Raw genomic sequence first — 25,120 nt, 5'->3', positions numbered from 1 at the left:
CCTAACAAATAATGGAACCGGAATTGGAATCTTGGTCTCTTTGACAGTAGAAGCCTATGCTTTGCACTCACATTGTGCTGTCTTCTCAGCATGTAATTATAATTTGATTTTTTTAACACTTAAAGTAAATCTGAGGATTGGGAGCATAGCTCAGCGGTAGAGAACTTGCCTAGCTGTACAAGACCCTGGGTTCTATTCCCAGCACCACACGCGCGCACGCACACACACACACACAAAATGGAAAGAAAATCAGTGGTAACAATGGAATATTACTCAGCCATAAAGAGAAATGAAATTATAACATTTGCCAGTAAATGGATGGAACTGGGAGACTATCATGCTAAGTGAAATAAGCTAATCCCCCAAACACAAAGACCAAATGTTCTCTCTGATATGCAGATGATAACTCATAACAGGAAGCGGGATGGGGGGAAGAACAGAAGTATTTTGGATTAGACAAAGAGGAATGAAGGGAAGGGAGAGGGAATGGGAACAGGGAAGACAGTAGAATCAATCAGACATTACTTTTTTACATTCATATATGCATACATGACCAATGTAATTCCATATCATGTACAACCAGAAGAATGGAAGATGTACTCCATTTATGTATAATATGTCAAAATACATTCTACTGTCATGTATAACTAAAAAGAACAAATAAAAAAAGAGAAAAAAATGTGTGGTAGGAAAGGACAGAGGATGTGGAAAATGTTACTAGCCACTTCTCCTTTTCACTATGAACCCAAATCATCTCATAGAAAAGAATAATCCCAGTAACACAAAAATAAACTACTTTTACTCAACAGTGCAAATTAAATATGTGATATTTTATCATGTTGCTTGGCTCATTAAAATCTTATAGATATCTCTGCATTTGGTATACTCAGTTCTTTTTTAATGCCTATTACTTTTTTCCATGTGAATGTTATATTATAGACTTAACAGGACTACAACCATCTTTTCTTTTTTTCTTTTGTCTCTAGGTACTTAGTGTTTTTTGATGTGATTGTAGTCGTATATGAGATGAAAGTTAGAATCCTCGTCTCCACCAACACCAGATGAGTACTTGAGGTGAATAAAGAGAAATAGGCCTGGGAACTGGGCGACAGGGATAGAGCTGCTCCTGTAGAAGACCTAGGGAGGATGTGGCTCCAGTCACAGCTGGTTACTCACAGGTGGACACAGTACGTGGGTTGTGTCCTGTCTTCCCAGTGCTTAGGCACACCCTGGACACCCCCAGCCACATGCATCTTGGGAACAGACTCGTCATCTGCTCTTGGCAAGAAAGCAGTGCAAGGACTGTCCCCTGTTGGCCCATAGGCTCCTCTGACCCTGAAACACATGTAAAGTGTACTTGATGTTGTCCCATCTGCACAGCCCTTTCTCTTTCTTTCTGTGGATTTTTTTGCTTTTCGGTGTCTCTTAGATCTCAGCCTACGGAGGCGTGGCCCTGCTGCTCTCGGTCGGGTCGCACTGTGTATTTTTGCAGACGCAGTCTCAGTCGGTAGGAGCAGATGCCCTCAGTGTGAGCCCTGGCCCTGCTGCAGTGAGCTCTGTGATCTTGGACAAATTAGGCTTTCTAACCTTGCTGACCTCAGAATCCTGACTTTAAGATGATTATGGGGAATAAATGAAATGCCCTATCTAAAATTCCTAATTTTAAAATATTATATTTTAAAAGCACCGCACTGTGTTAATTTCCTTGCTGACTTCTTCAGGCACTCTGAAAAGCCCACATTTGCCAACTTGGATCTTTTCTGTCACTGAGACGTATAGGTTGCCCTTTTTAAATGTTTTCCCATTCCAGATTTACTTTGAGAATCAAGTGAAAATATGTGAGGAAATTATTTTCAAAGAATTGAATGAAGCCAGCCACAGTGGCACACACCTGTAATCCCAGCTGCTTGGGAGGCTGAGAGGAGAGAGTCGCAAATTCATGACCAGCCTGGGCAACTTAGACCCTGTCTCAAAATAAAAATTAAAAAACAAAAAACAAAAGGAAAGAATAAAAAAGTACTTTCGACTTTTTAAAAATATAAACTACAAACTTGTTTGCATAACTTTGACTTCATTTTAAGTATGTTTATATGTTAAGCTTTATCTTTCTAAAGAAATACATTTATATTATGTCTTAAATATTGATGCCCCGTTTGTTTTGACTTCCCAGTTGTGAGCCATGGAGACAGGCTCGGTGGTCCGAGCCATCTTTGACTTCTGCCCCAGTGTATCAGAAGAACTGCCGCTCTTTGTGGGAGATGTCATTGAGGTGCTGGCAGTGGTGGATGAATTTTGGCTTCTAGGAAAGAAGGAGGATGTTACAGGTAAGAGGCTCATAATTCCTCCTGGGCACAGTGGACCATAGCCACTTCCTTCTTTCCACATTAAAGATAGAGGTTAAATGGGAAGCCCAAGCCACTAACTTCAGGATCCTGTCTCTTTTCCTCTTTACTCCTAACCAGGTCTGACCTCTGAGAAGCGAGCTTATGATCTTTCCATCTCTTCTTATTGATTCCTTCAGGAGTTGAAGGCTTAGATGCCAGCAGCCCCAGCCTGGTTTTTCACCCCTGTTTTTACCCTTCCTACCCAGCTCTTTATCCTTTTATTCAGCACTATTATTTCTCTCCTCAAAATACCCATTATTGCTTTCTTCAGAACCTTTACTATTTTTCATTGCTTTTCACAACCAGATTGCCTCTGATCAGTGGAACATAAGGTGCTCTCTGCCTTGTTTTTTCTGACTGTCTTCTCTTAACAATTCTTACTCTATTTTTCATTCTTTTCTAGGGAACCTGATTCATCCTGTTTACTCCTTCCTAGATTTGCAGTTGGACTCAATTGATTAAAGCCCCCATCTGCCCTGGCTGCTACCTTCCTTCCACATTCCATGCTTCTGGTTACCTTTTGTGATATAAAAAACAACCTCAACATGGATTTCTTTCATTAACTGTCTTAGGAAAAGGTGGATATTTTCCCCACACAGCATGTACCTGTATTAATCCAATCCTTGACTTGCATGTATTTATGTTAGGTTGAAGTATGTAATACAGTCCTGAAAGCAGATACTGTGGAGATAAATAGATTACCTCCTAGTAAAAGTTGACATCTCTTCAGAGACAAAACTGCTGGTTTGGAGTTAGCAAGGCAAAGAAAATTGCTTGTTCAGAGGACTTGGGGTGAGAGTGAATATGAAGGTACCAAGGGAAATTTAGCAAGGCATGAAGCATGAGTGGTCAAGGGGATTGGGAGACTGGAGAGAGGAGCAGGAGCTGATCATGAGACCAGAGTATGCCAGGTAAGGAGTTAAGTGGGAAACTGGAAAAGCGCTTTAAGCATGGTCAGATTTGTCTTTTTGGAAGCTCCCTACTGCAGTTTGGAGAATAATAAAAAGGGGCAAAACTAAAGTCTGGGAGGCAAGTTGAGGTTATTGCAGTCACCGGAGTAGGAGGCAATGATGACTTGGGCTAAGGTAGTGGGTCTGAAGATAAGTGAACAGATTCTACAGACTTTAGAAAGTAAAACCAAACAGATTTTCTTTTCTTTTCCAACTAGCAGATCCTGTCCTTCTACAACTACCTGTTAAAACCCTACCCATCTTCTGACCAATGTTATCTTTTTCCTTAGAATTTTCATGTTCTTCCTGACCCATTATCTGCCTTCTCAAGCTTCCTTAGCAATTTGCATACCTAGATTGTGACATGGGATTTTAGGATTGAGTTACTATTTGTGTCTAAACCAGATTTTTTCCAGATCTTTGAAGACCAAGACTGCCTGGCTCACGTTTTCTTCTGCAATGTACTTTGCTGGAATGGCACCAGTAAATGCTTATTGAATTGTATTCTCTGTCTTCTGCACGCCTCAGATTTTGTGGACTGTATTTTTCTACAAAAGATTCTTCAATTATTAGTACTCTGAGCTTTCATTTAAGGGTCTATTAAGGGACTCAAAAAAACAAAAAGGTTTTTGTCCTTGTACACAAATAGAAAAAGAAATTCTAATACTAAAAGAAAAAACAATATTTAATATTGAGTTTCACTAGTCAGTATGTTTGCTTTTATTTTCAGGACAATTCCCCAGCAGTTTTGTGGAAATTGTGACCATCCCCAGTCTGAAGGAGGGAGAGAGGCTGTTTGTCTGCATCTGTGAATTTACATCCCAAGAATTCAACAGCCTTCCCCTCCATCGAGGTAAGCTGGTCATCAGAGGGCAGACTGTCTGAACATGAGGGTGGTGGAGTCTGCCCATTCTGATAACTGGGTCTTTGGATTTTTATAAGTGGCCAACATCTGGGGAGTCCTCAGAAACACCAAGGTAGCATGGGCAGTAATAATAATATGTAATATCTTTGTAGCATTTTATAATTTTTGCACAAATGCACTCTCATCTGATCCTCAGCACAGAGTGAAGTGAAGTGGATATTATTGTAACTGTACTTTATAAAGTGAAGTTCTAAGGCTTTAACTTCAGGTGAAAAGTTGGCCTCAAGAAGTAGACTCATATCACCTTATTCTCAGTATTATCTTTTCACCACCACCCCTCCCCCATGCTGTAGCGACACTTTATCTTTTTTCTGTAAAAACTGATATGGCTTTGCTAACAACATCACTATTTGTTAATGCATAATAGTAATACTTAAGAGACAAATGCAAACAGCCCCATTTTACTACTCTACCAGTAGATAATGTTACAAAAATTCTCACCAGAACCGGTTTACAGGGAAACAATTTAAAATGGATAGTCTTAGCCATGTCTCAAAGATATTGCATGTATTTTTTACTTCTTGTGCTCTGATAGACATGAACTTTAAAGGTTGACTGTAAACCATTTCAACAGGGATACTTAGTCAGATCTGCACTTATCTACATAAACACAGAAACCAGAATGTTCCACAGATTGAGATTTACGATCCGTCTGATTTTGTGATGACTCAGTCATCAAAATGGCAGAACTTCACCAGGCACAGTGGAGCACACCTGCAATTCCAGCCACTTGGGAGGTTGAGGTAGGAGGATTGTCAATTCAAGGACAGCCTCAGCAATTTAGCAAGGCCCTGTATTAAGATAAAAATGAAAAAGGGTTGGGGACCTAACTCAGTGGTAGAGTGCTCTTGGGTTCAATCTCCAGTACTGAAAAACAAACAAAAACACAAGATAGAACTTCATAGGTATATTACTAATATTGTTACTTGTTCTTTTGAGTATCGCTCTAAAGGGATAAGCTTAATTTCTTAAACTGCATGCCCCCCACACCTCCCATCCACACCCTACAGTGGAAAACCTAACAAACTTCTCTAAACCCCAGTCAGTGAGAAGGAAGGAAACTTGGAATTTTGATACTCAGGATTGGTTGAACCAAGGACCTTGAATAAGCTAGACAAGTGTTCTACCACTAAAGCTACGTTCCTAATCTTTTTTAATTGAGTTTTTGTTTTATTTTGAGACAGGGTCTTGCTAAATTGCTCAATCTGGCCTAGAACTTGTGATCCTTCTGCCTCAGCATCCTGAGTTTCTGGGATTAGAGGCACGTATCACCAAGGAGTTTCTTGCACTTCACTCTGCTTCTGTTCTGTATACTTCCTTACTAAACAATGTTGGGAACGTAGACAGAAATGATCCAGAGATTATAGCAGGGACTTTGTCCTTACTGACAGCTCTCCCAGTGACAGTCTGGAGTCCACATCAGACCAGCCATAGGTCTAGAGAGGAGAAAGGGTGAGAGCGCCCTGGCTTCTATCACAGCTGCACCCAGGATGTAGATAGCAGGAATATTTCCTTTCTTACCCTGGTTCCTGGTGTACACAGTGGGTGGAAGAATGTTGGGTGGGAGAATGTACTGGGTGAAAATATGCAATATGTCTACAACATTATGAGGAATTTGAGGGATATCATTTCTGGAATTAGCTTATTTGCTTTATAATAACATTTTATTATGTCAAGTCTTAGGTACTAAAACAAGAGAGGGATTTTCTGCTGAAACTATTATGGAAAGATGAGCTGGCTTTGAAGTTAAAGTCCACCTCAGGAAGGCTGGGGTCGTGGCTCCGTGGTAGAGTGCTTACTTAGCATGTGTGAGGCATTGGGTTTGATTCTCAGCACCACATATAAATAAATGAATAAAATAAAGGTCTACCGACATCTAAAAAAATATTAAAAAAAAAATCTGCCTCAGGAATCCTAGGGCCATCTGAGAGGTTCTTAGAAGACCCTTGTGCTGACTTTCAACCTGAGTCACCTGTACCAAGATTGACTCAAGGTCAGGCAGGGTTCTAGAATTTATAGATCTTATTTTAACTACCTGTTGACTAGTTAAGCCTAATAAGCTTAAAGATGTAAAGGGAGTCCAAAGGAAGGGGATCAGGGCAGGGAACAGAGAGAGAGGAATATGAATGAACTAATCATCAGTGGTTTTATCTCCTTTTTTCTGTGATATCTGCTGCCACAGCTCCTCCCTCCATGCCCTTCGCCTCTCTTTTAGCTGCATGTGTTCTCCAGCCTGAAAATACATACGTTCATGGGTAGGGAAGTTAGGTATACCTACTTCATTTCTTTTTTTTTTCTGGGACATTTAACTTGAAACACTGAAATAATTTTAGTTCTTCTCGTTTTCTAATATATGACAGGTCACATCAACAGCTGTTAATTTTGCTATTTGGATGTAAAATCACTACAAAATGAAAGCATTGTTTTTTAACCACAAATAGTTTATCAGATTCAGGTCTAGGTCTCCTGATTTTGAAATCTAGTGTTTAGAATGACTGTACTATTCTGTAGACTGAATTTTTCCCCCATTAGATCAGTGTTTCAGCTTATGAGTAGTAGACACTGCCTTATCCCTACCCTCTGGTATTGTTAATGCCCACTCCTCTGGTTCTGTCTCTGTCCTTGTTCACAAAGCTTTGGTGATAAATTTATCAGAAGGAGATTGGAAACCTTAAGAGTATGTGGAATAATATTTGAGATCTGTTGTGTTTCATGGAATCTGTGGATCTTACTTTAACTTCCTGTTCACCATGCTGCCTTTTTAGTTAATTGTTATTTACCTTTAAGGAGTATCACCAGTAGTGCTGGGGATGTAGCCCAGTTGGTAGAGTGCTTGCCTCACATGCACAAAACCCTGGGTTCAATCCCCAGCACCACAAAAAGAAGAAGAAGAAGAAGAAGAAGAAGGAGGAGGAGGGGAGAAGAAAGGAAGAGGAGGAGGAAGAGGGGGAGGGGGGAGGGGGGAGGGGGGAGGGGGGAGGGGGAGGAGGAAGAGGAGGAGGATTAATAAGAAAAAAATTATACACACATATGTAATTTATATATGTATGTGTATATCAGTATATCAGTAGCAGATAATATAGCTTAGGGAATAAGAATTCTGACTGCCTTACTTTGAACCCAAGTCTTCCATTTAATAGCTATAACTTTGGGCTAGTTACTTAAGTCTCTGAGCCTCAGTTTCCTTTTCTAAAAGATGGGGATAATAATATCCACCCAGGGATAATCGTGAGGATTAAATGAGGTTATACATGTGAAGCATGTGGCAAAACGTAAGCACTCAATAAATGTTGGCTATTTTTATGAATCTTAACCTGTTTTTTTGAGGTTACCTGACATGCTCTGGGGCCGAGTTTCCTTAATCATTCTGTGAAGTTTTGTGTGCATGTAGGTTTTCCCAGGGAGAGTCTACCTGGAATTGGAATCACCAGTGGTTCTTCCAGCAGGTGTCACTCTTCCTCCTTTTCCTGAAGCTACCTAATTGTTTCCACTGTTCTTGCATTTTGAGTTATATTTAAACTCAGGGACAAGACTATCTTTTAGAAGAAGGGTCAATACAGAAGGCCAGGGTCACTGACTGTGCTAAAAAATAAATAGAGGGGGAAACAAAAAACCAACAAGGAAGTGTGACAAGGAAAGGACAGAGACCAAGGAGAGAAAAAAAAAGTTAATGTGTGTCATGGGGAGTGACAGATATAACTAATGTTTGCCTCACATGACAGAATACTTATGCGTCACCTATAGTCTCATGTTTCTAGACCCCCTCTCCACCACACAAAAAAAAAGCCCATTAAAAAAAAAATTGACCAGGAGGTCAATTCTCAAGTTCAAGGTCAGCCTGGACAACTTAGTGAGACCTGTCTCAAAATAAGAAATAAAAAGGGCTGGGGGTCACTTACCTAGCATGCCTGAGACCTGGGGTTCAATCCCTAATACTGCAAAATAAAGAGTATTTATCTGTCAAAACACATGTGTCATAAATTGTTATTATTAAAGTTCTGATATGACTCACATGGAAACCAAATAAAATATGTGGTCCGTCTACATGAAGCACACAGTTCTCTGGGCATCTACAGTCACAGAGTCAGTGAGTCACCTAGTTCTTCACAGCACGACTGCTTATATCAGATTCTGAGACTTGTACTTGTTCTGTCATTTTACTCCTTATTCATTTCCTGTTTAAAAAACAAAACAAAACAAAACAGAAAATAACCAATTTTCCTGGGTTTGGTTGTGCTTGTACAAAGACTCAGGCTGACCCCAAGGGTCTGCACATTTCCTATTTTTCTCTTCTCAAATCCATCACACCATTCTAAGAGTTTCTCATTTTGGTGTTTTGAGAAATCTTTTTTTTTTTTTTTTTTTTTGCGGTACTGGGGCTCGAACTCAGGGCCTTGTTCTCCCCAGCCCGAGAAATCCTGAAATGACCACTAGGAAGCCTTCATTTCTAAGAAATCACCTCGGGTCTCAGGGGAAGAGCTTGCATGACTCATGAAAATGAGAGACTCATGCAGAACACTTAGGGAAAGGCAGGACTGGAAAGAAGGGCATTAAACTAAATGAAAGTGTCTTCCAGGGTCTTAATTATAATTTTTTTTTTTGAAAATTCACCTTTATTAAGTAGAAATAACCGATAGAATAATAGTCTGCCAGGTGATAAAGCCTACCAAAACAATCATTCCACTGAAAATAGGAAAACCAACTCTCTCATACAAGTTCATAGAGGTTTGGCCTAACAAAGAAAATACTGTAATTCTACAGCTTTAAGAAAGCCAGTTCAGTTCAAAGCCAGCAGAATGGGACTTAGGGCAGCTTTTATTTTCCTATTCACCAAGAGGCCCATTGTGTCTGAGAGGCACATCACCAGTGAGTTCCCTTTGTGACCCTGATGGCAGGCCTTAGGGCCAATAGGGGAAAAAAAAACATTGTTAATTCTCAGGCTCCAAACCTCTCACCATGGATGCAGAATCATAAATGTAAGAAGTATAGAAATACAGGACCAAGATATTCCTATTTTTCAGGAACACCTAGTCAAAATAATATAATATCAGGAAAATATATTGGGTACCTTGCACTAAGTCTAAAACTTACTTTAGGTGCTGTATAGTATGTGAAAGTACAAGTGCCAGAATTAGTGATAAGAGCAATAATTTCTTTCGTAGGCTACAGGTGGCCAAAATGAATACAGGCTTCTAAGGTTTTTTAGAGAAGCATGTTAGGGTTTGAGATGGAGAGAATATAGCATGCATAAAGGTTTGGTGTTCATAATGGCATGGTTTTATATAGGGAGCAATGAATGTCCACTTGTGGAATAGGATTTCATCTCATAGGTGAGATCCCAGAGGATGGTTGGGGAAGGGAAGAGGTTAGGACTGGATAATCATGAACACAAGGTTGCTTTGGGGTGAAAAGAGAAGAGATTTTTGGTTGCTTAGCAGGTAAACCTCTTCAGAGTATATCCAGTGAAAACTTATTTTTTTATTTATTTGGGGTATAACAATAGGATTTTTGCTAGGTGCTATAGTGCACACCTAGAATCCTGGCCACTCAGGGGGCTGAGGCAAGAGGATCAAAAATTCAAGGCCAATCTCAGCAACTTAGTGAGAACCAGTCTCAAAATAAAATAAAAAAGGTTGGGGATGTAATTCCAGAGTTAGACGGGTGAGACCCTAGATTTATTTCCCAGTACTGGGGGAAAAATAAAGTTTATTAGAGCGGAAGTTGTTGGGCAGTATGTTCTTCATGTCGTATAGTAAAAGTTTGGGTAAAGGAGGGATATGATAAAATTGGTACCCTGGACCTCTAATGAAGAACTCATTCCTGAAGACATCTTTCTTAACTGTTTCATTTATGATAATGAATAACTCTTAGTATGAGAAGTTAGATCCATGGTGAACCCTATCCAAAAAGCTATATTGGACCCAGAGACTTAGACTATAATATTATTTATAGCAGCATTTATCACGCTTTTGGGTCATACAATTTCAACACACTCATAAAAGATTTTGAACTGGGCACAGTGGAGCATGCTTGTAATCCCAGTGGCTCAGAAGGCTGAGGCAGGAGGATCAAGAGTTCAAAGACAACCTCAGCAACTTAGTGAGACCCTAAGCAACTGGGCAAGACCCTGTCTCTAAATACAATATAAAAAAAGACTGGGAATGAGGCTCAGTGGTTAAGTGCCCCTGGGTTCAATCCCTGGTACCAAAAAAAATAAATAAATAAAAAAGATACTGAGACCTCAAAGAACTCTTACTAATGAAGGTTATATGTATTGAAATTTATATTAGATATTAAAACTGGGAATTCAAGTATTTATCAATTCACTAAAATCCCATTATATATTAGCATAAATAGCATTTAAAAAAAATAACAAACTTTCCAATCAAATTTAGCGAGGAATGACATTGGTTTACATTTTTGTAAATCTTTTTAATGTTTGACTTAATAGAATAAAGCTGGATTTTCATACTTGCATCTGTATTCAAACTATTGCAATATGTTGTTTAATAGTGTACCAAAATGCAACAAATGGTAGTTTTTAAGAGTTAATTGCAGTGTGGAATCTGTAATAATATCAGTGAACTTTTCATACAACAACACTAAGATCCGTTAGTCTGTCTTGGTTTTAATGAATCTTTTAGACATGAATGATTTTATAATATCATGCATTGGTCATGTGGAAAATATTGATTCAATGAGTTATTCAGTTTTTCCAAATGTGGACCATTTTATTATATAATATCAACAATTACATGTGTTAATATTTCTAGTGATCCCATCAGAAAAACCTTTAACTATGGGAAAGCTGTCAAGTTCATGGTCATAGATACAAGTTTTCCAAAATTCTTATTTTAGCTTGGAAGTTGGAATTTTACCATGGGCAACAAATATTGTTGCTTATTTTCCTTGAGGTTACAGACTTATTTCTTTCCTTTTAGAGAAAATGTCTGCCAGCTATCCAGGCCTGAGTAAACTGTCTGCTAGTCATTCTTTCGCGTAAAACAGCATTGGGTGAAAAACAGCAGTTGGTTCAAGCGTGTAACTCGGCCACTTGACTGCTTTTCCTCAAGAGAGACAGCAAAAGCACTGTGTGTGTAATTCCCATGTTGTCACATATAATGTCACAAAGAAAGCGTTCTCAAGGGTTGAAATTTAATGCAACAAATATTTGTATTACATCATCAAGGATTTTCTAGATTGCAACTGGATTTGCTTTTGTGCTATTGAGCACTTGGTGGTGAAGAATATGGTGACTCCACAGTGACCCTTCTGTGTGCTTTGTTGCCACTGCCTTTGTTTATACGTTGCCAGCAGTTTTACCCCCAGTCATTGCAAATGTCACCACAGTAGAAAATATGGATTAAATGTTATGAAATAATATGTATGATTACATGAATGGTGGGAATCTACATTGTGTACAACCATAGAAATGAAAAGTCGTACCCCATTTGTGTGCAATGAATCAAAATGCAGTCTGTAAAAATAAAAATTCTTTAAAAATGTTATGAAATAGTTTTGACCTCACAGATCCTCTGAAAGGATCTTAGGGATCACATTGAAAACCCTAAGTTTATAAAAATGTTTCAATTCATTAAATCATCACAAGTGTTGATGTTCTTAAAACTCTAGGTATGTATTTCCTTGATTCGGTCGACGTTTAAAGTGATACCCTGTATATTAGTTACAGTAATGTTTGGCTGGGATGCTGTCTGAGGTCATTCTTTCTCTCTTCAGGTGACCTGGTAATTCTCGATGGCACTCCCATTGGAGGCTGGTTGCAGGGCCGAAGCTGCTGGGGTGCCCGGGGCTTCTTCCCATCTTCATGTGTCCGTGAGCTCTGCCTCTCCTCTCAAAGTCGGCAGTGGCACTCACAGAGTGCACAGCTTCAGATTCCTGAATATTCCATGGGACAAGCACGTGCCCTGATGGGGCTTTCTGCCCAGCTGGATGAGGAGCTGGACTTCAGGGAAGGAGATGTGATTACCATTATTGGAGTTCCTGAACCAGGCTGGTTCGAAGGGGAGTTAGAGGGTCGAAGAGGCATTTTTCCAGAAGGTTTCGTAGAGCTTTTGGGACCCCTGAGGACTGTGGATGAGTTGGTAAGTTCTGGAAATGGAGAAGACTGCATTGCTAATGGTGAAGTAGATATCCCTCTTGGAGAAGAAGAAAGAGAACCAGATGAGGAGGACGAACCATCAGGGACCTATGGAATTGCCCTTTACAGATTCCAAGCCCTGGAGCCGAATGAGTTGGATTTTGAGGTAGGGGATAAAATTCGAATCCTGGCAACCTTGGAAGATGGCTGGCTAGAAGGATGGCTGAAGGGCAGGACAGGCATCTTTCCTCACAGATTTGTAAAGTTATGTCCTAACACCAGGGTGGAAGAAACCATGGCCCCACCCCAGGAAGACAGCCTCACCAAGACCCCAGAAATCTCTTTGGATGGTTTGGAGAACTCCTTAGTAATGGAGGAACCAAGACATGAATCTCATGAGTATGAAGCAGAGAAGCCCAACTATGTGCTTTCTGAACCCTCCACTTCTCCCCTAGAACATCTGACTCCTGAGTATGATGTAAATAAGAACTCTGATCCAGGTAAAGCCTTCTCAGGAGGGCCCCCCAGAAGCCCAGGTGCAGAGCCTGTAGAGCCTGTTGCAAAAGACTCCTCTGTGACTGATTCTTTAGAAGTGGTCAATGGCATTTCCTCCCAACCTCAGGTACCTTTTCATCCCCAATTGCAGAAAAACCAGTATTATAATATAGCAGGAGGGAGCCACCAAAGTGCAGAACAGTTCTCTGGCCACTTTCCTCTTGAAGCCAGGACTAGAGACTACTCTAGCCTACCTCCCAAAGGAACGTATGCCCAGCGGAGGTTCCTTCAGAAGCCAGAGCCCCCACTTCACAGGGGCTCTTCCCTTGCAGCGTCAAGGGTAGCCAAACCCAGCCAATTGAGCCTTCAGCTCCAGGGTATGGCACGGTGTGCTAAAAAGCACCTCGCCTCCAAAGAAAGCTCTTCCAGCTTCTGCTCTTCATCAGAGAGATCACAGAGGAAGCCTGGTCCAAAAGGTCAGGGACCTGCTGTGGAAGTAACAGAACTTCCACAGGGAGATGGCAGCATTGACCTGGATTCTAAGTTGACACAACAACTGTTAGAGTTTGAGAGGAGCCTGTCAGGGCCTGGCACAGAGCCGGACAAAATTTCACGCCATTTTCAATCATGGACTTTAATTCCGAAAAGGATATTGTCCGAGGTTCCTCAAAGTTAATTCCCCCGCAGATGCTACCTGAGAGAAGAAAAGCTCTAAGGCCACCACCACCCCGACCCTGCACTCCAGCATCCACTTCTCCGGTTGACCATAGCCCAAAATCTGCACCGCCCTTGGCCGTGCGGCCCTCTCGCCCAGCTCCCTTGCCTCCCTATGCACAGCATAGGATGAATGCAGCCTCGCCCAAGCCCCTCTCCTGTCACCATCCTAGCTGGGAGACCCCAGAGAAGGAGGACCCTGAGCATATGGAAAAGAGTCTGGACCAGACATCCCTGTGCCCCTTAGTACTAGTGAGGATTCAGGAAATGGAACAGGACTTGGACATGTACACCAGGGCTCAGGAAGAGCTAAACTTAATGCTGGACGAGAAGCAGGATGACTCCCTAAGAGCGGAGACCCTTGAGAATCTCGAGTTCTATGAGAATAACATTGAAAGTTTGAATCTGGAACTCCAGCAACTGAAAGGTGAGTGATGAGGAAAATAATGTGTACTTGTTTTTTGGCACCTGCCAGTCCCAGTAACAGCCTGCCTGCATGTCTCAGGGGTTGTTGCCATCTTTGATGGCAGGATGATTTGCATTTTCATTACCCAGTTTCTTATTCCATCACTACAATTAGATTACTCTCTCTTGCTATATTCTATGACCAGTGTCCTCTGACTTCATTTGTTACTTAAGGAAGTGCAAGACTTAGAGACATTTGTGTACCCCATTGACATGTGTACCTCCTCTGCTGCTAAGATGTCCCTGGGGTAGTGCAGATGAGAAGTCCCTAAATAAAACGTTCTTGATCAGGCTCTCCAAGGACTGAAGGCTTCCAGACCGACTCTTGAGAAAATTGCAGTTTGTATCTCTGTGGTCCAAGGACTTGTTTTCAGTAATAATAATTGCTAACATTCCTTAACTTACTAGTAAGGATTTAGTACAATTTGCTTATATAAAGAGTCTTCATGGATTCTTTAGAGGTGTGAGGAGAATTCATAAGGCTATTTTATAGAGGAAGAAACTAGGCCTCACAGAGATTAATTTGGCTAGGGAGCTAGGATGTAAGGTCATATTTTTTACTACTACAGTTTACTGTTTCCACCTTGCATATTCAAAAATTCATATTCTGAAACCTCCAGTCTCTGGAGACTTCACATTCACTGGATTCATAGAAAAAATAATTTATGGAATAGGAAGAGTAAGAGAGGGAGCCACCAGCAACTGGCCTCTGTCCCTAGGAGATTGTGACTGCCAGTCACTCTTAACCTGTGTACAAGACCTCTGAACCTACATGTCATCAGGAAAAAAAATGATAAAAAGTAATCTGGGGATCTAGGAATTGCAAGATACTAATAAGAAGTAAAAATGGAAGAATGGAGGTACAGCAAGCCCACTTTAAATTGGCAGATTGAGGACACAGACCTATCTCTTCTTCTACCTTAGATCTCTAAAAGAGAATGAGAAATGTATAATTAAAAATTTTCAACAATAAAGAGTATTATTGGAACCAGGTCTGGTGCTTCATGCCTGTAATCCCAGCTATAAATAGGAAGCTGAAGCAGGAGGATCTAAACTTAAGGCCATCCTGAGCAACTTAGTGAGACCCTATCTCCAAAAAAGATTGAGAGGTTTGGGGATGCATCTCCATGGTAGAGGGCCCCTGGTTCAATCCCCAGCACTGTGGAGGAAAGGGATTGGGGGAGGTATTATTGGAAGGCCAGAAATCAAGTAGTTTTCTAAAATATGGAAAGCAGATGGTATTGAAGAAAAGAAGAAAACCTCTATCCAATATGCTCAGGAGAGAGCACAGTTATAAGGCAACCCCACACTCAGAGATGTGGCAGTAGGAGTCTTGGGACAATAAGGGAACAGCTGAGCCTCAGCATCACCTGTGGCAACATTTGTCCTTGAGCAGTAGGTAGGTGTGCAGACATGTCCTCAAGGTGTTCATAGGGCTGGGACTGTAGCTCAGTGGTAGAGGGCTTGCTTAGCATGCGTGAGGCACTGGGTTTGATCCTCAGCACCACATAAAAATAAATGAATAAAGGTATCTTGTCCATTTACAACTGAAAAAAAATTTTTTTAAAAAGAAGGTGTTCATGTAACATGCATACCTGAGCTCTTGGAGGAATGCCAGGTACCTTGATGACTTCAGATTACCCAAAAAGTGGTTCTAAGGGAATCTGGGTCAGGGATTGCATCCCCAAAGTCATAGCAAGTTCTAGGGTCTTCTCTTGTTGACCATACTTACAAGAGTCAAGATACATTTGTAAACTATTATGTTGCTTATGCAGGTGAGAGAACAAAAGGCCCTCAAATTCCAGGTAGCAGGGACTTCACACAAACCACGCTCTTTAGAATGAATAACATTCCACTGAACTATTTTGTCTCCTGTGCTTAAGAACACAGTGCCATGTGTTTAAAGGGATTCGTGGATTAAGGGACTGTTGTACTAAGTGATGACATTGCTGTTCTTGCTTATTCACCTGACCTTATTTTTCAGGACTAGTTTAGTAATACAACCAGTATTGTGACTATGTATTTTTTAAATTACTGAAAGCTTAACACTGGGAAAGCCAGTAGGTAGTTGGAGTCTCAGCCGTGAAGAATTTAAAAAATTCAGATCCACCAAATATTGCACTGGGGATGTTAACATACTGAAATTACTTATTCCTTGCAATCATAGGCAATGCCTCTTAAGGTCCCCTTTTTTCGTGTGTTCATAAATGTTTTATCCAACAAGATAAATAGTCCCGCAAAAGGAGGAAATTCATCAGTTGGAGTACCAGGCCTTACTTCTGTAATCCAGTCCTGCATAACCTCTGACCTTGAAATTTAAAGAATTTTCAATAGTCTGATTCTGGTCAATATTATATTTAGTTGTTGGATGCCTACTGAGAAAACAGGTAAAACCTATTGGTGTATCACTTCTCACACACCTGGTGTGGTATTCCACACATAGTAGGGGCTCACTAAATGCTTGATGTTATGGTTTGGATCTGAAATGTTCCCCAGAAGCTCATAGATCATGGACCTGGTACCTGATGCAGCAAAGTCTGGAGGTGGGGCTTTTGGAAAGTGATTGGCTTCCTAGAGCTCTGACCTCATCAGTGGATTAACCCATTGATGGCTGAATGGACTACTGGGAGGTGGTGGAAACTGTAGACAGGCTGGTCATGGTTGGAGGAAGTAGGTCCCTGAGGGTGTACAATTGGGGACTGTATCTTATCCATGGCCCTTTCCCAACCTCCCCTGCTTCCTGGCTGCCATGAGCTGAACAGTTTTCCTCCATCACACACTTCACCATGATGTTCTGCCTCACTCAGGTCCAAAGCAGCAATGGAGTTGGCTAACTCTGGCCCAAAACCTCTGAAACCATGAGTCAAAATAAACCTTTTATCCTCCAGGTTGTTTTGCGTCAGGTGTTTTGGTCATAGAGATGAAAAGCTGACGAACACACTTGATGAACTAAATGAGATTGAACTGTCATGGCCTTTTCTACTTCCACTTCTTTCAGAGATCTCCTGCCTCTGTTGTTGTTTTGACTCCTGAGGAGCTGAGGAGGGTCAGTGCAGAGATGCCAGTTCCCTGACCAGACACAGTTAATGTAGCAAAATAGTCCTGGGCTGTACAGAACCACAGTGAGGCTCTCTATTGTGACCAGTTGTTCCTTCTTGAGGCCCAGGAATTATGAAGCCAGAAAGGTTCATTTTCTAGAAGCTCTATTTGTTTTTCATATCTGATATGTTACAGGTCATAGTCTCCTATTTCTTTTTTCTTTTTTTGCAGTGCTGGGGATTGAACCCAGGGCCTTGTACTTGGGAGGCAAGCACTCTACCAACTGAGCTATCTCCCCAGCCCTCCTATTTCTTTAAGTGTCTTTCAACTCTTTTTTTTTTTTCTTTCCATAGTTGTTTGGTAGTTGGTGTATGATCCCAAAATACTATATCTTAGTGGACTCTTTCGGGTGGCACATAGTTCTCATTCATGTGGTCTTATCTATCTGGCTATCTTTCATTGTGTGTTGGACATTGAACTTGGGAAATTTTAAGACCTGAGATGAAGGCACTTGATTTCAGAGATGATTTTCACTTGCTTCTGTCAGTTGTTTTTGGTTAACTACTGTTTTCAAATTCCTGAAAGTAGTAATCTTTGGGATTCAGAAACAAGAAATTAAAATTCTTGGTAATTCCTAAATTACAACTTATTTTGTATTTAAAAAAAATCTTTATTTATATTTTCTTAAATAAGAATGGTAGTGACCATAACAATCAACAGTGAATAATTTTACTGTGCTAGGATTGCACTAAAATTTTTAGAGGTTTTTATACATACATGAAATAAATGCATGACTTATTGTTATTGTGAACCAAACTATTGTGACAGGATTATGTTATATCGGCATGTTAAAATACTCCACACCTGATAATAGGCTTTTTAAAAAGACTTGATATTTTAATAGCAGTTTTAGGTTCATAGCAAATTTGAGAGGAAGTTATAGATATACTTCACATTTCATTTCCCCCATACACATGTATAACTTCCCCCATTATCAACATTTGTGAAACGTGCTACTTTTTATCTTAAAATAATTTTAGACTTACAGGAAAGTTTCAAAAATAATAGAGTTCCTATGTACCTTTCACTAACTTCCCCTAACTTTACCATCTTCCTATAGATAACTATAGAATATTTACCCAAATCAGAAAATTAATATGATAGTAGACATTTGATAGTATAAAATGTTAAAGGAACATTAATACAAAATGTCCAAAATCATTTAAAAGATTACACAGTATATATATGTATTGAATCACCACATCATACCCTTTTTTAAATTTTGAGACAGGGTCTTGTTAGGTTGCTGAGACGACCTTGAACTTGTGATCCTCCTGCCTCAGCCTCCCAAATTCTTGGGATTACAGGTGTGCACTACTGAACCTGGCTAATACCTCATTAATATGTATAATTCTTATGTTCTTATGTGTCAGTTAAAAATCAAATTTTAAGTCAAAGAATTTAAGTTCAACATTTAAAAAACTTCCTGATTTAGAAACTCAGCAAAGAACCATGCATTATAAACATGAGATTATTACAAGGGTAATTTTCTATCATTTTAAAATTAAAATCTCCTTTTTCACACTTTATTTTAGGAGAATTAATTTATTATTATACATCCTACTACTCAAGCTATTACAACCTATAACCAAAAACAATGAATGGTGAATTTTAAAAAATGGCATATACTTGGAAGATTTTGTCCATAAAACATTCTATTGTGATTATCAAACAAATATGCAGTTATGGAGCAAGTGTGACGTTCAGGACTGCAGCCCAGTGCATGGGATTGCAAGCTGCCTACTGAGAAAATGGGACAGGTTTTAATAATGTGTAGTACATTTTATCATGAAATTTTTCAACCTAAGTTAGGTCATTTATTTAATAGTAGCTTAAATTTACTCATTTGCAAGTGTGGACAATAGTCCCTCCTTTCTCATAATCATTTTGTAATCTTCGTTAGCATGTGTGACCAATACTGGGTGAATGATTTTCAAGGATGGATCAGGAGTTGGGTGTGGTCATATACGTCTATAAACCCAGTGACTCAGGAGGCTGAAGCAAGAGGATCCCAAGTTCAAGGTCAGCCTCAGCAACTTAGTGAGACCCTGTTGCAAAATTTTTAAGAATTTTAAAAAGGACTGGGATGTAGCTCAGTGGTAAAGCACCCTTGGTTTAATTCCCAGCATCATTTAAAAAGGAAAAAAAAATCAAGAAATGATAGAATTATTTTTTGAAAACACATTTCCCAGGTTTGCAATAATACCTATTATTTTGTACTAAGGGATTCTCTAACTGCCTACTGATTAAAAAACTTGCTTTTTGTTCAAAGTGGCTATAAATTCTATGTTGAAAATTGTAAGAATAAAAGTGACTGAACTCAGAAAATATTTAAAATTTAAAAATATTATCACAAATATTTAGTATTTTTAAATGACTGTTAAAATAGAATTTTAAATACACAAAATATTAGTTTCCCTGTCTGATAGTATTGATCTTTGTTTTGTGACTTATTTCAGACAGAAAAAGGTTTTCATTTTACACTGATGTTCCTTGGGTTGCTGAGTGGTAGGAAGGCTTCTCCAGGTAGGGCCATTATGGTACATTTTGCTTCATTTAAGATTACTTTCTGTTTGAGCAATGAAAATATTTTGTCTGCCTGTCTGCCTTTTCCTTTGTCCTTGAAATTTGTAACTTTTCCTAATTCACATTTAGTTTCTGTTTTTGTATAGGACTATTTCACAACAATATTCAGATCTTTGCTTCTTCTGTTAAAACATTTACGGAGAGCACTGAGGGATGAAGCTCAGTGGTAAGCACTTGCTTTGTATGTCCACTGCTTGAATTCCATTCCCAACATCACACACACACACAAAAAAAAAATTTACAGAGAAGATTGGGAGTATATCTCAGTGGTAGAATGTGTGCTTAGCATGTGCAGGTACCCATAGTCAGTCTCCAGCACCCCCAAAGAAATTTGCAGAGAGATAACCCATAACAAATATTAAACTCTAGAAAACACTGGGCAAGCATTTTTGGTTAGTATTCTGGTGATAGAACATTCATCTAGAACTGCCAGTTTAAGGACTTTGTTTCCAAAACTTGATTTCTTGTACCATCACTTACAAGATTTTTAAAGGTCATACTATGCAAATAAGCTTCTTGACACTTTATTTGCAGGAATGACTCACTGTGAGCAGCACACAGGGCCATGAGTACACATGCTCATAAATACACATGTAACATGGCAACAGTTGCAAGCAAAACTACCTGATTAGATCCTGCCTACCTCTCACCATCCTACACACTTTCCTCCTGGTGCAGGAAGTGTCAACACCAATCCTTTATTCTCTGTGTTAGTATTTTCTGCTCTTGCCTTCAACTTGACATTGATGCATTCCTTCAAACCCACAGTGTCTCTGCATTTATTCTTAGACTTTATTCCCACAGAAAATTTTTAGGACTTAGAAAAGACAGAACTTTCCTGAGAAATGCAGAGAAAGAATTTCCACATGGAACTATTAATTATTCTCAGCCCAGATCCAACTTAAACCAATTCCAAGACTCAACGTGTCTTGTACCTTTGATGACTAAGGGATCGGGACCTCAGCTGTAATTTCACAAAAGGGTTAGTGCAATTTCAATTCATCCTCCGGAGTCCTCTATAATCTGAGCTTATCGTGGAGAAGGTCTCCCTTTGAACTCCTCACTTTGCAAAGGCTCTGGGCTTTGAGTTCTGACTCCTTTCCCTCAAAGGGCCATTGACATGAAAGTTCAGGTTTTTAGGTACCCTCGCATGACAGTTTTTGTGGTTATTTACCTCTCTGCATTCTAGTTTTCCCTTTAGTTTTAGCCTGCACTTCTTTACTTTTAGCCTCCACTTCTTTACTTTCTTGTCAGCATGATAGTTTTAAGGGTTTTTAAAAATATTTCCTCTAATTTTTTTAGCTTTTTTCTATGAGAGGGTTGGTCCAAATATTTAGACTTCAGTTATTGAAAATTAAAAAGCCAGCGTTTGAATCTGATTGAGAATTAGGAGTTTTACATTTGGAATTATAATGCAGACTGGGGGTAGAAATGAGATGGTATTTATAGTTGTCATGTGTTGGGGAATGAAAATGCCATTCAGTGTGGGCTGCAGTGTGGGTTCCAGCTCAATAGTTCGTCTATCCAAGAAATACTCATTTGGTTTTACTGTCCTGCTGAGGGCAGGGTATAGAGCAGTGAGCATGATGGATATACACTCTGCCCTCAGGGAGCTTCCAGTCAAGTGAGCTGCTAATCAACAAGTCCATTGACTTTCCTGGCAGTTCCAACATTACAGGTTAATCCCTCAGACATTTAGGTTTCCCATGGGTTGGGGATATGGCTCAATTGGTAGAGTTCCTGCCTTGCAAGCACAAGGCCCTGGGTTCAATCCCCAGCACTGCAAAAAAAAAAAAAAGATTTAACATTTAGGTTTTCCAGCAAATGTTACTTTTAGAAGCAGTGGTCAGAACCACCTAGTGTCTCCCTGAGAAATCTCATTTAACATATCATAGTCCTTTTCTATCTCTGGGTGAGGTTCACATAAATTTGACAAACCATCATGACGTGCATTCACTTCTTTATTTAGCAAACATTTCTTGAGCACATACTATGAGCCAAATGCTGGCTACACATTGATTAGTAAAAACAACATAGTCATAGTATCGTTCATATTTGTGTCTTTGAAACTCTAGTAATCATACTGATGTGAACCTCTGTAGTTAATTGTGCCATCTGTCTTACTACTTTTGAATCATGGCTATAGAGTTACTTTCAGTGTGACTCAGTGCCAGGACCTCATTGTTTCTCGATCAGTACAGTGTTTAGTAAACTGTAGAGTGAATCACTTTCTCCCACACTGGGAACTTGGCTCCTGAACTTCTCTCTTCCAAGCCTTTAAGGTAATGCCAAGAGGTAGGTTGAACAGAGATTCCCAGTTATTTTTAATGATATCTTGCAAATCAAATCAGAATATGTTTTTAAGGAAGAATATTTTCAGCAAGATATTGGATGGGATCGATGGCTCACTAAAAAGAGTCAATAGATTACCAAGTTGGAGAATTATTGATAGGGAATAACAATATCTTTACAGAAACCTGATATATATATAACATTCTAGGTAGATTTTTTAAAAATTGAAATTGTAATTTTTTAATATATAGAAGCAATTTGTCATTTTGAAGACTCCTTGGAATGCCTCAGAATTCTTTCCCAAACTAGTAAAAGATAATAGAATTAAGCAGCCAAATCAATTTGGGGTCTTTCAAGATAATAACGATTTACATAAAGGAAGCAATAATATTTTTTCTAGTTTTCAAGTACCCTTGACTTGTGCATCTGGTTCAGGGCGTTGGCTTAGTGCAAATGAGCTCAGTTACTTCTAATGGATTTTATTCCTCATATAAAACAACCACAATTGTCAAAATCCATTAATAGTCCTTGTTAATTCAGGACAATAGCCCGTTTTTCCTTTTAGATTTAATGTATGTCAAGAAATGTAGCTTAGAATGGTTAACCGACTTGTAATTGACCCTTGAGTCACTATTTTTAGCAGTTCATAATATGGCTTTGTGAGCAGTTCCTCACCCTGAGTTTCAGGCATGGGGCAGAGAGCTGGAATCATCCAGGCACTCTACATGTCAGCTCAGATTTCACTGAGGCTTTGAAGTACACAGTAAAAGAACTTCAGCAAACTTGAGACCGTCAGTCACAAACATTTATTATTATGAAGAAAACAAATCTATTATGGAGAAAAGAAATCAGAGAAGACCTCCTGAAAAGTGACATTGAAGTGAGAAGGCAGGTGAGAGGGTCAGGAGCCAGCCAAGCTGTTTTGGGCAATGAAGGAGAATTTTTCCAGGAAGATAGGACAGTGAGTATGAGAGTGTGCTTAGTGTTTGAGGAATAGCACAGGGGCCATTTTGGCTAGAACAGTAGCACAGGCATAATCATTCACCACTCTTAGTAAGAGAAGCCATCAGAATGTTTTGAGCAGCGGTAGTATGATCTCACAACTGAACAGAGGCATACTGGCTGCAGTATTGAGAGAAGACACCCAGGGCAGAGGCAGAGAGACCAATCAGGAAGCCAGTGCAGGAGCTTGGACTAAAATGGTAGCAACACGGATGGGAGATGCCCAGTGTGAGGTGCACTTTGAGCTAGAGCTGATGGGACTTTCTAGTGGATTAGACGTGAGGTATAAAAGAAAGAGAAAAGCCAAGCATAACCCTGAGGTCGAGCACCTGGAGGGATAGTCATTGCCATCAATCAACATGATGAAGGCTGCAGAGGAGCTGGTTGAGGGGGAGGGTCCTAGGAGAGAGTCAGGAGCTCAGTTTTGGTTGAGTTGAGTTGCCCATAAGACATCCAGGTTGAAGTATTATCAGGCAGTGTGATATAGCAACCAGAGTTCAGATGACAGGAATGGAGATAGGACTTTGGTAATTGAGAACATGGAGACATTATTTAAAGTGATGTCACTGAATGAGATTACTACAAAAAGAGTATAGATGGATAAAAAGAGAAGAAGTCTAGGAAATGAGCCTAGGAACTGAAAGAGGGAGTGGTAACAGTGATTATGATTATCTGAGCTCTTAATACTTGTAAAGCAGTGTGCAATAGTGCTTTTATACACTTTAGTCCCAAACTATCCATATTTGACAGAGGAGAAAACTGAGGTTTGCCTGTAGTCTCAGTGATAAGTGGTAGGACTCAGATTCCAATCTGGGTCTGTTTCTGTGTAAGTACAGTTTTTACTATATCACACTGCAGGTGCTCAAGGGATCCCAACAAACTCTTGCCAACTTTCAAAATAACTTATGCTATCATAACATATTTTCATACTCCCTTCTGTTGAAAACTGCTTGCTGGATTCAATATACCCATGGATATAAAAGCATTTATTTTTGTGTTGATTTTCATTTATAGTATTTAATCCCACCTTGCAGATATACTCCTTTTTTGACACTTAACCACTGGGCCACCCACAGCCCTTTTTCATATTTTATTTAGAGACAGGGTCTTGCTGAATTGCTTAGGGCCTCGCTAAGTGGCTAAGTCTGGCTTTGAACTCATGACCTTCCTGCCTCAGCCTCCCAAGCCACTGGGGCTATAGGGATGCTCAGCCTGCTAGCTTATCCTGAAGTTACTCAGTTTTTCCAAAATGTCCCCCCATTCAGGCCAGTGATACCCACGAGCTGCTCAGGTTCTGTAGTTGAACCTTCCCTTCACTTGTAGCCCCTAAGTTCATCTTAAGCTTAATACTTCCTAAACTCTTCTTACAGTCCTGTTCCGTGTAGAGCATTCACCCTTCAGAGTACATCAGATTTCCCCCAAACACCTCCTGTTTTTCTATATTTCAGCCCTTTTTTGTCCTTGTGCAGTGCTCCCAGATTCTTTTTCTCTGTTTCCATCCTCTCTTCTTCAGGCAGTTGTCCCTTTTCACTATCACTTAGACTGAAACTTCCTCTATTGGGGCACTTGCCTTTTGATGTCAGGTACCTTTCTTTCTCCTCCCTCCTTTCCAGATCCTGTCTCCAGCAGCCAGGGGCTGTGGTAATGTTGTCATTCTAGGAGCAACATTAGCCATGAGGTAGGATCAACCCCCCGCTACTGCCCCCATTACCCCAAAAGGCTGAGCAGCTGCTACACTGAACATGAGTAGAAGCCGCATTCCTAGCCACGTCCACATGTCCATATTTCTTGAATTCCTATTGTGTGCTAGGTAATGTGGGCTATAGGAGAATGTGATCCAGAACTCAGTCCTGGAGCATTCCAATGTTTAGGAGTGTGGAAGATCAGGGAGATGAGCCAGCAAGGAGAAGGAGCAGCCAGTCAAGTAGAAGGAAAGCAAGTGAAGAGAGCAAGTGACCCCATCACAGCTGCTGAGAGGCCAAGTAAGGCATAGCCTAGGAATGATCATTGAGTTTGGAGACCTTGTCAGTTTCACTAAATGGGACAAGAGCCCTATTGGAATGGATTCAAAAGAGAATGAGTGGTAAGGAAGTAAAGGCATTGAGTATTC

At 40.0% G+C, this 25,120-nt stretch overlaps 1 protein-coding gene across 1 annotated transcript in view; it reads left to right on the top strand.

The window, feature by feature from the left end:
- Dnmbp (dynamin binding protein) overlaps positions 1–25,120 on the top strand; it is a 94,953-nt gene that overhangs the window by 25,688 nt on the left and 44,145 nt on the right. The window contains 4 exon segments of the mRNA XM_047553218.1: positions 2,171–2,324; positions 4,065–4,187; positions 11,997–13,472; positions 13,475–13,993. Of these exon segments, the coding sequence (XP_047409174.1) occupies positions 2,180–2,324; positions 4,065–4,187; positions 11,997–13,472; positions 13,475–13,993 (2,263 nt within the window). The 5' untranslated portion in view covers positions 2,171–2,179.

This window comes from Sciurus carolinensis, chromosome 5 (assembly GCF_902686445.1).
Source record: "Sciurus carolinensis chromosome 5, mSciCar1.2, whole genome shotgun sequence".
Taxonomy (NCBI): domain Eukaryota; kingdom Metazoa; phylum Chordata; class Mammalia; order Rodentia; family Sciuridae; genus Sciurus; species Sciurus carolinensis.
This window is presented reverse-complemented; position numbering and strand designations above follow the sequence as displayed.